The sequence below is a fragment of the Sinocyclocheilus anshuiensis genome, unplaced genomic scaffold, assembly GCF_001515605.1.
Source record: "Sinocyclocheilus anshuiensis isolate Anshui unplaced genomic scaffold, SAMN03320099.WGS_v1.1 scaffold186, whole genome shotgun sequence".
In the NCBI taxonomy this organism is placed as follows: domain Eukaryota; kingdom Metazoa; phylum Chordata; class Actinopteri; order Cypriniformes; family Cyprinidae; genus Sinocyclocheilus; species Sinocyclocheilus anshuiensis.
This window is the reverse complement of record NW_015542355.1, coordinates 2,276,638-2,290,107: the sequence shown is the minus strand read 5'-3', so window position 1 is coordinate 2,290,107 and position 13,470 is coordinate 2,276,638. Positions and strand designations below refer to the sequence as shown.

The following is a 13,470-nucleotide window of genomic DNA, read 5'->3' as shown; positions in this document are numbered from 1 at the left end:
CTACTTATTTTCATTCTTGTTCTGTTCTGAATACCGTTAAATTTAAAATATTTGTTGTAGAGTGAGGGAAACTAAATCTGTTTATATTTACAAGTATTTTAATATACATATAAATGACATAAATTAATGTAGCCTAATAGTTTGCAATTACAAGGTTAACGGATGTTTTTGGAGTAAGATTACTTCCTCTTTTTGGCCGGGTTTCGTTTCTCCGTGTCGTAAACTCTAGGGGCGAGGCTTCTAAACCAGGTTGTTTTTAGGGGCATGACATTCAAATGACGACTGTTTTCTGCCGCCACATTTATCAACGTGCGATCATTCGTACGATGAGATTGGCGGCATACGAATGTTTCATGAATCACACGTGAACTCTGTCGTAAGTTGATTTGTTCACATGGATCTGTGCTCGTTTCTACGTTAGATTGATAAATGAGGCCCCGTATGTTTACATCAAATGAACAGTTTTGGCTCTGGAAAGAGTGGCGTGCTGTATAGGACAACTTGATTGACGGAGCATGTAATTAGTGAAGTGTATCATAGCTCTCAGCAAAAGGACTGGAGAAAGATCCTTCACATTCTGTCACATCCGAATAAATGTGAAACCGAGAGGAACTGATCTTTATTCTGCAAGATGTGTTACCAAATAATGTAATATAACGAATGAGGGAAATTAAATATGCATATAATATGTGTTAATCGCTTTAACTTGCTTATTATTTCAATATTTTATTACGTTACTCACTGCATATGACAGATGCAGCTTGCTTCATATTCAAAGAGCCATAAAAATGTCCAGTTTCTGATAAAGCTCTGGTAAACACTGCCAGTATTTATATGCAATAAAGCGGTTACATAAATCAGCACAAAAAGACTTATGTGTTTGCTCTGAAAAAGTTTGGAAATGTGCTGTTTGTGGTGGCTTGAATTGAGGAGTGTCTGGGTCTCTTGAGGGTTTTACTGCTACTGCTGAGCTCTCCCAGCTGCCCCGGGCACATCTCCACAGCAGCTGGGGTCACACCCACCACTTCCACCACACACAAACACTCTCACGGTTTCGTCTGGTGTGCTGCTTCAAAGAAATCACTTAAAAGTACAGCTTACTGTCCAATTGACAAAATAAACAATCACAAAATACAAACTTTAAAGTGATTTTACAACCATTAAAGGGACAGGTTACACAAAAATTACATTTCTGTTATCGTTTACTCACATTGTGTCATTCCAACCAGTCTGGTTTCTTTTTTCTGACTTGTTTCAAACTTGTTTTTTGCCCAATCAATTAAAATCAATGGCATCCACAACAACAATGAACCTTGGGATTATGAAATCTTATTTATTTTTTCCCCAAATTCTATGCTTTCCATTTTAATTTCAACTTCATTTTTATGACTGGATTCCATGATTCTGTCTGCGTTTTCTGCATTGTGGAAATCATAGGGTCCTAACTGAACCCTTTGACTTTCAATGTATGGACAAAATATTCTGTTGAATGGATATTTAAACATGGTAAACATTGCAAAACGTGTATGGCAATCACATGTGATGCTTAATTGCCAAGACAAACTCTGTTTAGTTTTACTTGTTATAAAAGCCACGTAGGACAATAATAATGTATGGCCATGCCTGCAGGCACAAGCCAAAAACAACACAGATGCTTAAAATAGTTTTTGTTGTTAATAAAGAGCAATTAAATGCTGAGTCATGTTATTTTGCTACATTACTCATGTTAGGCATCAATTTATGACATTCCTAACAAACTGTTTATGATTTTATTCTCTGCTACGAGAGCTTCACAGTGCTTGGATAATCTTTACAAGAAACCCCCAGAATTCCAAGCATTCTGAGAATTAGCTGTTAGACTCTGGCCCAGGGTTCATTGACTCATAACTATCCAGCGACTGGGATCCTGTTACCATGATACTAGTTCCGTGTCAGTGCTGGTGAGCAAACTGCCTTCCAAAACCCATGATCTAATTGGGCTGTTTCCAATAAGAGTCGGCGATGTGTCGAGATGCTAAAATTAAATAGGGAAAACCAAGAGTCAGTGCTACACATGAAAAACATTCTTCAAAACAAATCTTTGGTGTGCAAAAATGTGAGGGTGAGTAAATTAAATCTACATTAATTTAATCTACATTAACAGAAATCTAACTAAAACTGTTCAGCTGGTTTCTCCTCTGATAAAAGGTCTCTTCAGCCAATCAATAAGGCTTCTGTGAGGGTTCCTGGTATTAAAGGCATCTGTCACACCTGTTCAGTACAGCTCTGAAAACGCAATCATGAGAGACACATGTGCCCACTCAGCAGAAACCCTTAAAGGGTTAGTTCACCCAAAAATGAAAATTCTGTCATTAATTACTCACCCTTGTGTTGTTCGAAACCCGTAAGACCTTTGTTCATCTTCGGAACACAATTTAAGATATTTTTGATGAAATATGAGGGCTCTCTGACCCTCCCATAGACAGCAAGGTAACTACCACGTTCAAGGTCCAGAAAAGTACCAAGATGATCGACAAAGTAGTCCGTGTGACATCAGTGGTTCAACTGTAAAGTTACGAAGCTACGAGAATACTTTTTTGCATGAAAACAAAAATAACGACTTTATGCCACATTTTCATTTCTACTGCGTCACTTGTGGACGCGCGTTCACGACAGTATCATGACGCGAACGTGTGGTGGCGCTGACCCAGATCCGGCGTAAGGACGTCATCACGCCGGATCTGGGTCAGCGCCGGCGGCGCCACACGCTCGCGTCATGGTACGGTCGTGAACGCGCGTCCACAAGTGATGCAGTTTTTTTTTTTTATTCTCTCCTCAACCTTCATCTTCAACTGTTGAAATAATTCATAAATTATCTATTTCTTCACTGTTCTAAATCCTTGTTGAGACAGGCAGAATTTTTGCCTAATCGACTCAAATCTGTTTATTTTTTGTAGTCAGAACAGGAAAAAAAAAACAACAACAGGTAAAACCAAAAATGTAAGTCCATACGGATTTCAAGATTTTTTCCATAATTCATTGTTGTTACATCACATTTTAAGACAAGACAACTTCATTAACTCATTGCATACCGTTGAAAAGTTTGGGGTCATTAAGGTTTTATTTTTTTTTAATTCAGCAAGGGTGTAAATTGATCAAAAGTTAACAGTAAAGACATTTATAATGGTACATAAGATTTCTATTTCAAATAAATGCTGTTCTTTTGACATTTCTATTAATCAAAGAATCCCAACAAAAGTACAGTTTCCACGATAATTCAACACTGATTATAATTTTTTTAAAATCTTCTTGAGCATCAAATTATTATATAAGAATCAGAATGAAGGATCATGTGAGTAATGGCTGCTGAAAATTCAGCCTTGCATCACAGGAATAAATTACATTTTAAAATATATTAAAATAGAAAAGTTATTTTTAATTGTAATAATATTTCACATTACAGATGTTACTGTATTTTTGATCAAATAAACGTAGCCTTGGTGAGACTTCTTTCAAAAACATTTTATTTAAAAAATAATTACCAACCCCAAACTTTTGAACGGTGGTATATGTTACTCTTTTTTACTTAGTATTTACAAAGTTTTGGATACTGCCCTCATGAAAAACCAATTCATTGGTAAAACATTGATTGCTAGCGTCTCAAACATAGTGAACCCACACGTCTGCATCATTACTATGATAACCAATGTGGATGTGCTAGCAAAATCAACTGGACATCAACAAATTGTCAGAAAAAATATAAGATCTGGCCACATAAAAAAATAATAATAATAATAAAAACTAATAAAAAAATCTAATTGGTGTAAATAAAAGTTCACATTAAACATGGTTTCTTTTTCTTTCGGTTCAGTTTTTTCTTTGCCTTTTCTCCTATATGTTGGCTTCGCATACGGACCATCCCAGCTGTGGTTCTGGATGATCTGAGATGCTGGTTTAACGAGGGTCTAATTAAAACCCTAAATAATCTCTTTCCTGATGCTGATGCTATCTGTCATCATCCACATCCACCCTTCCCCCCATTCCACCATCGCTCACGTAGGCGACCCATGGGAGACACTTTTTTGTCTCTAACTACAAATCAAAACAAAACTCCACAATGAACATTTCAGGGTGTAGGTGATCTTTTATGGCTTCTCAAAACCTGGCTCTAATAACGTGAAATGAAATTGAATAGATACGATACAACCACAACCAGCCACAAGTTTCAGTGAAATTCCCCGTCTGTGCAATGATCTCTAGCTGAAGGCTACCAGAATTTCTTTAAACACAGTCACTACATGACATCATAGTGTTGTGTCACAAAGTTTCACACGTTGAGCTTTATCACAGAAACAAATTGTAGGCTATCAACTGACTGACTAAGAAAAAATACTAGAAACACGAGTTTGGTGTCCTGTGTGTGAGGTAAAGATGGGAGTCTACGACTTGGCAGGACATTAAAGACAAATCTAACTAAATTACACATTAAGAAGCATGACTTGCGTCTCATAACACATCAAGAGATTAAAGACAGCGGTGTGTCTGACTTCCAAAGCAAAACCTGAGCAGTACCTTCTTTGAAGATAGTGGGTCTTTTTCTCGGCTGGATCTTCCTGAACTTCCCTTTAAAGTCCGCTGGAGCAAACATATGCATGGAGAGACTAGCCATCTGGACCAAAACAATCCCATCCTGGCTCTGGGTTTCACAAGGGTCCGGTTTATCGTCCACCACAACTCTGGCACTGCTGACATCCTCCATGGACATATCGACACGGATGACAAAGAGAGGGACCACTTTCACCTGCTACGGATCAGCATGGATACAGATATCCAGAGAACCCCCTCTAAGTTCTGCCTGTCTCTTCTTTTGTGTTTTTTGCTCCTCTTTCCTCTGTACCAGGTACATGAACTTTAAAGTGTGATTTAGAGTAAATCAGAGACAAATGAGTGCTTATGCTCTCTGTCTGCTCTCACAGGTCCAGGCTGTTTAGCCAGTTACAGTAACACGCCTGAATGGGGCAGGTGTTGGATTACTCAAGGCAGACACGCCTCTTTTGTGAGAGAGAGGGTGGAGATTTTGGAAGTAAAGAAGGAGAGAAGGGGCAAGTGAAGAGTGTGGCCGTGTACAAGTGTTTATTTTAATGTGAATAAGGTTGAGTGTTTTAGATACATTGGCATTTGTGGAGATAGAAAGCAACCTATCAATATAACCCACCTCTGGTTTGTATTAACTAGTTTTATGTTTTGTGTCCGAGGTGTTTTCAAAACGGTTGTCAAGACACTGTATCCCCCGAGTTTTATTCCCAAGTGCTCACGAAACAAATATTATGTAAATCAGCAGCCGAATACATAACCTTGTCCTCAGTAAACGTTTTTTTTTAAAGTAAGACTGGACAACCAATCTTTGGAAGAGGGTGTTTATTTGGACTACCTTTTAATATCTTTAATTTAACAAACAGCCACACTGTTCACTGACCTGCAGGCGTTGCTGGTTTTACAGAGTAACCTTTTTGAAGGCCAGCATGGAACAACTACCTTATTCTCTGAGTCTCTCCCTCTGAGTGACCCTGACTGAAAGTGCTGATGAAAAAGAGGGAAAAAGAAACAGAGAGACTGACCACTCCCTCAAGAGAACACAAAACAGCCCTTTTCTTCAATAAACAACATTTTGATGCAGATCCAAATAGGGTCAACATCCCTTCCCAAGGGCCTTCACAGTCATCTCAGAGTTGCAGAGCTGAAAGCGCTTTACACCAGCTAAAAAAACACAGTGATTTTCAGGAAATAAAGTCAAACACAGACTGAGTGTGTATGAACAGCCTGCTAATAATTTCCAAGTCAAAACTATAAAACAAACTCAGACGTTCACTTATGATGGCAATTTTCGAAAAGTAAAAAAAAACAAAACATCAATTTACATATATCTAGACATTAGAATATCATTGAGGTGGGCTCTTTCGAGTGGCCCTGTCACAATCACCAAGCAACCATAGAATATCCGTGCAACCACCTAGAAATGCCCTAGCAACCACCAAAACACCCTAGCAACTGGACCATAAGCCTACCATTATGGAAGCAAGTTTTCCTGCACGATCACATTATTTCAGAAAATTTAAAAATCTAGAAAATAGGGCTCTAGTAAATCAGCACCTTGAAGGCTGAATGACAAAATATCTGAATGCAAACTGACATGTGACCTGAACACACCCAAATGTTCATGATTATTACAGTTAAACGGTTGTGTCAATACAACCAGCTCCCCAAAAAACATTAAAAACACACATATGCAGAAACACATGCACACATATAAACACGCACTTAGGGCAAGCAAGCATGAAAACTCACCATGCCATCCATCAAAAATGTGTGTCGTCTTTATGTAACAGATAAAAATACAAAGAACACTGCAAATACCACCGGCTCAGCCCAAAATAGCACACCTAATTGGTGCAGCCTAATTACTGAAGATAACCTAGAACTTCAGACTGCGCGCACACACACACACACACAAGCATGATCACCACATCAAGGCAGGGTTTGTGTTTATGTACTTGCCAGTGATCTTCAGATATCACATTCCTCAGATGGCAGTTGGGACTGGTCTGCCAAGAGAGTGACGCCACATGGACATGCCGTCCACAAAGAAAGGCATTCTGAGACACTGTCAAGTGACTTCATATGGTGAAATGTTGATATTTACAAATTTTGACAAGTTAGTTTAGTCTTGTTTTCTGATTATTTGGATGATCCTTTATGTATAGTAGCTGACTCTGGGTCGTCCGCCATCTCTTCATCTCAAGGGCACTTTGAAATGATCTTCTATTGATTTAAACTCTCACAACAATTTACACAATTATGCATTAGCAGTGTCATGTTTCAAAACCTCTTTAGTTAAAGTGCCCTGAAAGCAAAGCGGAACTGTGATTTAGAAATTGTGCTTTGTGGAAAGCTTGGTGGAAGATCTAAAGAATTTTTTTTAATGTGGTGTTATAGATTTAATGGTGAAAACTAGAAAAAAGGGGTGGATGTAGTGGTTTTCTCTGACATAAAGCAGGAAAAAAAGCCAGAGATCTCATTACAGACATTTCTATCAAGAATTGTGAGGGAAATAAGTGTGAGGCTGCCCTCTGGAGTTCAGTAGAGGTACAGTTCATGAGTTTATCTCAAATGGATGTTTCTGAAAAAACTAAAATATGCTATTAAAATAACTTCGACCAAAGAAGCTAAAGAAAAAGTTCAAGTTCAGTCTTCAATGTCACATGATTCTTCAGAAATCATTAATATGCTGATTTGCTGCTCAAGAAACATTTATTATCAGATTTTTTTTTCAGGATTCTTTGATTAACAAAAATTTCAAAAGAACAGCATTTAAAAAAAAAAATAGAAATAATATGTAACATTATAAATGGTGTCTTTACTGTCACTTTTGATCAATCTTTGCTGATTACAAAAAAAAAAACGTACCCCAAACTTTTGAACAGTACTGTATATCAATTTTAATGGATTGTAAACCATAAAGTATGTAAAAGCATTAGTATTATGGTAACACATTACAACTTTACACTTTAGAATGAGATTTAATTTGTTAACATAGATAATTCATTAACTAACTCACAATTAGCAATATATTTTACAGAATTGATTCATCTTTGTTAATGTTAGTTAAAACAATTACACATTGTTTGTTCATGTCAATTCACATTACATTAATGTAAAGAGATACAACTTTCGTTTAAAAAAATTAATTAGTAACTGTTGAAATGAATATGAACCCGATTAATAAATCACTTCAACTATCATTCATTGTTAGTTAATGTTAACTAATATTAACAAATGAAACCTTATTGTTAGGTTACATAAATTGTATATTTTTAAGAATAAAAGTAATTTTTTTCATGATTCTGTTTTTTGGGCTGCTGAGTAGATCACAATGAGTGATCAGCGCAAGTGTCAGTGAATAGGTGTGCAACTGTGCATCACTCTCATCGCTTATTAGCCTGAGAAACATCACAAAAAAATTAACTATTCGAGATGAGGGATGTGAAGATGGATGGAGATAGAGATGAAAAAACAATGCAGTGTTGCTATGGCTATGTTCCTTTTTTTGCAGCTCTTAATAATTCATGACTTGAGCTTTGAAAACCAGCCAGAGTGAGAAGAGAGAAATACAGTACACAATATGGAAACAGCAGGTGAAGCACTGAACAGCTCTTGACTAAAAATTGGTAACCATAGCACAGTGACTTGAGTCAAATGCACTCATCTCTCTAGTGTTTCTAAAAACTACCCACTAAAAAAGCACCCACTAACTTACACAATAACCAAGACCATCTCTCTAAGATTACGTAATGCCTAAGTGGGCTGCGCATCACACATTCAGTCAAATCTCTCAGTAACTGTGAAATCTGTGTTCTTCTGAAGCACTACAGACAGAACGTTAAACAATTAGATATGCATTTCCTGAAGGAAATCACAATTATTTATGCAAACATCAAGTTAATGAAGAATTGAGTTTCAGGTTCATAGAAAACAAAGATACAAAGCACACTTTTAAAAAAAGCCCAAAATGATCAATCTGCAGGTATTGCAAGTTCTGATCCAGAAAGCATTTCTTTGTCATGAGAACCCAAACACATCTAGACAATGTGAATATGTTTTTACGCATTCATAATAAGCCAAACCATCATACAGGCTAAAATACATCCTGTAATATACAATCATATGGTTTCTACTGTAAAACATATGATTCTCTTCACCAGTTGCAGGTCAGAATATGGGCCGCAAGACTCAATTACAACATCAAACTATCTACGATAAACGCACCCACACACTCAAACAAACCCAGATCTGAGTGCCACCTAAAACCAAGGAATTTGACAGACCTATGCAAGCTTTTCTTCATAGTGGATCAACATATATTACTGATTATTAAGATGATTTGCAAAACATTTCAAGCAAAACGAAATGCATTCATAAATGGTTTCAGAAACTGAATGTAAATATTTGCGAACCCTCAAGTAAACACATATGGTTCAGAGCAATGAAGTGAGCAATCCGGCTGCCCACTTTTGTCTGAACTAAAGCTCAGATCCAAAAGCTGTTCATGCCCAGTGAATCCTCACTGGATCAAAACAACTGAAGAAGGAACAACCTGACATACAGTAACAAAAACGGGAGCTCCAAAAGTCTGAGCATTGTAAAATGCTTCTAGCTTTTTTCCTCATTTAGTACAGTTTTCCATTTAATATTATATTATATAATAAGTATAACAAGTTCACATGGTCTGTCACAAATTTGTTTATTTGATCAGTGACAAAATAGTGCAAAATCTTTACAAAAAAAGTCTTATTTAAATGTTTTCACATTTTCTTTATTTGATTTTTTCAAATCTTTGTTTAATTTTAATGTAGATTTTGAATCCTTGATGTTCAGTGTGACATTTTTTTTTCACGTAAATAAACCAGATCTGCATCTAAAAAGTCTTTGTTAATTAAGTTTAAACATTCACTACACCCTGGTGAAAGCACATAAATAACTGAGGAAATACAATAATACAAGATATCAAATCTAGGCTACATTACAGTATCCATGTCACATATATTGTTATAATGTTAATATTGTTATATTATTGAATACAATAACTGCACAAAATGAAAACAATGCTATTACTACTGCAAAACTTCAGGGTGCTCCACACATTCCATATATTTACTTCATTATTAATAATTAAATAATAAAAAAAATCCTGTCACAACTTACCCTGTTTAGACACAGGAGGAGGATGCGATTGTTGCCATGCAGAATACAAAATCATCCAATTTCCTGGAGGTAAAATATAGTATCATTGATGGTTGATAGTGATGATCTGTGTCAGAAGTAGATGTGTCTCAAAAGCGCGTGAGCTGCCCAAGTAAACCACATTTTTTCAATATTTACGTCATGCGCAGAATTTCAGTGTAGAGCAGTGATGCCCACAAATGCCGTCAAGATAGACAGCACACTCGGTTTTGAGCACAGCCACTATTACATTGTTGTTCAACGCAGACATCTATCTCCATTACAGCTACATGTAAATTACATTTATTCTGCTTCGTGAACCAAGAACGCCGATGGCAAACATTTAGACAACATAAAATATTTGTAATTATGCAAGGGACAATTTGAAGCCAAATCTGTTGTGTTGTGTTTGTTATCAACAACAGACAAACAAACACAATCTGTGCTGGTGGTCTGGCCTTCCTCACGGCTTCTTCGTCAATTTTAGGCGGTTTCACAAAAGCGCACTGGAATGGAAACACGATTACATTTCACACCGTAAATGCAAAAAAACACCATACCTTGTGTGTTTGTGTTTAGGAGTTTATATATTCATATCTTTATCCAAGCTTCGTAGCTCAATTCTATTTTCACTTCATTGGTCTTCCGTCTCCTCTCATCGACTGACAGAAAAAGACGGCCGCTGAGGATGGCACAGCTCCGCCCTTGACGACCAATCAGAGCGCAGATATTTACCGAAGGAGAGAAATGGAGATCGTTGATTGGCTGAGACACAAGCCCGTCTGTTTCCTTCCATCCATTAGGTTCTGGAGCGATTGAAAGGATGCTGCTGGAGACTGACAGGTGCACAATTGCAAACAAGCCAGACGAAAGGCACCAAAATGTGACATTTTAATAGAGTCTACCTTTAAAAGAGCACAATTTCATTAAAACCGCAAATTGGATTTTCTCATCAAGTCGCTGACAATGCATTTTGAAAAAAAAATTTGTAATTTAATTGTGTAGTACAAATGGTACAGAATTGATTATTAGAATGTTCACAAAAATGTATAAACTACCAATCGAAAGTTTGGAGTAAGTACGATTTTTTAAAATCTCTTATGCTCACCGAGGCTGCATTTATTTAATCAAAAATTCAAAACTGTAATATTGTGAAATATGATTATGCTGAATTTGAATACGCTGTTTTGCTGCTCAGTTATTATAAATTACTATTGTTTCTCAATTATCAATAATGGTTTTTATTATTATCAATAATGAAAACATATTACAATGTAGGGCTGTAGCTATTGATTATTTTAGTAATCGAGTATTCTACAGATTATTCCATAGATTAATCGAGTAATTGGATAAGAAGTTATTTTTCTTTATGAAAGAGCAATATAAAATATGCAAGAGATAATAAGACAGATCTCTTAAAATAAACAACTAATTTGTTTTCTTTTTAGAAAAATGAAAATTTTTATTGCTGAAATTGCATACATTAATAACCGTGAAAACTAAACCCATTTAATGTATTTAATTGCCAAATTGCATTCAAAATGCAAATACAAATATATCAATAAAAAATAAAATAAATAAATAAAAATACAAAAATCAATTTCACATTACTTTAAAAAAGGTAAACAGTACAAACTAAAACTAAGGCATAAATCAAAATAACAGTAATAAAAAAAATAATAATAATAATACCTAAACATTGCATTTATGTCGTGCAACTTAACTTTCAAGTTTCAGCCTAAATAAAGCTCAAGCATGACATAAGCCTTTACTGTCTTCTTGGAAGGCTTTGTGGCTTTTGTGAGAGGCAAAAATCAGTGGACAGGAAGGTAACTTGGAACAAGAACTAGAGACCATACACAATTTTTAAACACATTTTTCTGCAACATGAAATGGAAATTGAGTTATTTGGAGAATAAACCCTCTTAAATGTCCCCATACGTACTGGTGTGTGTGTGTGTGTGTGTGTGTGTGTGTGTGAATATTACCTTCTTGTTTATTGAACTGTTGAATAAAATCACATTTGTAACCATGCTGATTTTAGAGGTGAAAACTGGCACTCTTCGTGTGATATTGACTAACTTTCTTTCTGTGGTATTTTTATGCACAATGGCGTTTAGTCTTTCACAAAACATAGCTAACGTAGGGACATTATAACTAGCCACCATATTGATTTACGGTCTTAAATATGTCCAGCGCTTTTCTTTCTTTTTTTTTAAGTCTGGTCCCTGTTTTTATACAGTCTATCTATGGTCTGGTCCAGCATTTATTGGTTTGTGCGTCAGTAATAATGGTCCGTGGGGAAACACTGTGTTCCGTGTGTAGTTACAGTAAATGGACTAAACGAAGCGTAAATAATTTGCCTCGATGATTTTTTTGTATTCGAGTTACTCAAGGTATTCGAGGAATCGTTTCAGCCCTATTACAATGTCATGTGCAAATTGTAATAAGTCTTGAGGAGCATTAGAGACGTCTTTCAAAAACATTTTTAAAAACTTTTGACCAGTAGTGTAACCTGTGTTGTGTGTGATATACGTTATGTACAATTGCACAAACACAAAAATGTGAGCAAGATCACTCATCCATGGTGTGTATTGTCTTTTATGATAAATTATAAACAATCAACAAGCTTGCTAAGAGTAAAGAAAAACTCTGCGTCATACAGTGATTGAAGTACAAGGAAATCCTTGGCTTGCTAGTGTCACTGTAGATGGACGTCTTCAGATTGTCAATTTTATATTGTTTGACAAATTCCATAAGCATTCAAACTATTAACATATTTACATCTGACTTTGAATATTTATTCACATATCTTGAGACGGGTAGAAAAAAAGCCAACTTATAAATAGTCAACACGAGTATAAAAAATAAAATGCTTTAGCATTGTTGTAAAAAATGACAAAGAAAACAAACAAACAATGTAACTGTATTATCTTACATGGCTGAATGATATGCACCTCTTTATCTTGATTGCATGATTCTGTTCAGTCAGGAACCATTTACTTTGTTGACCAAGACAACTCTGAGGCATTCTCTTTAATGTGTCTTTTCTGTGAAATGGCAGAGCAAGCATTAAAAAACCCTTTGCTGTACATTATCAATAACTTCTCAAATTCAATCTCAAAACCACATATCGAAACATTTCCATAAAAATAAAAAAATTGTCATTCATGTGCTGTAAAGTTCCTTTGATATGTGCTCTGCAGTAAATACTGACAGTCTTCTACTGCGCTTTGTAGTCATTGATTTTCTTCTTTAAAAGCTTTTGAGACACACAACAAGCCCAGCTCAGGGGCTGTGAGCCAGACATGGTGTTTAGGGGGGAAATGGACGCTGGAGGGGTCCGAGGCTCTTATCTAGCTAAAGTGATGAAAAGAGCTTCTCCTAATGGAGAAAACAGTGAAGCTAGAGTCACTTGTCTAAAAAGAGCACTCCATATTGGAACCCAAACAGCAAGAATCACAGTACCATCCTTTCACATAAATTGTTCCAGGAAAGACTGTTATTCTCCAGTCTTATCTCCAGATAATGATTATGATAGGCCTAACTATGATACCTTTCACTCACTGGCTCTTTCACCCATATTCCGTGGGGAAACACTGTGTTACGTGTGTAGTTACAGTAAATGGACTAAACGAAACCTTGAGGCAAATTATTTGCCTCGATGATTTTTTTGTAATCGAGTTACTCAAGGTATTCGAGGAATCGTTTCAG

At 36.1% G+C, this 13,470-nt stretch overlaps 1 protein-coding gene across 5 annotated transcripts in view; it reads right to left on the bottom strand.

The window, feature by feature from the left end:
* The window catches only part of LOC107691676 (protein furry homolog), a 60,840-nt gene extending 50,496 nt beyond the window's left edge, over window positions 1-10,344 (bottom strand). For 3 of the 5 annotated variants that reach the window (XM_016490434.1, XM_016490436.1, XM_016490437.1), the window contains exon 1: window positions 4,552-4,851. In XM_016490434.1, the coding sequence (XP_016345920.1) occupies window positions 4,552-4,744 (193 nt within the window). In that variant the 5' untranslated portion in view covers window positions 4,745-4,851. Of the gene's footprint in view, window positions 1-4,551; window positions 4,859-9,738; window positions 9,802-10,316 lie in introns of those variants that run through there. The other 2 variants (XM_016490440.1, XM_016490435.1) reach the window with 2 other exon arrangements.
* Between the last annotated feature and the right edge of the window lie 3,126 nt (window positions 10,345-13,470).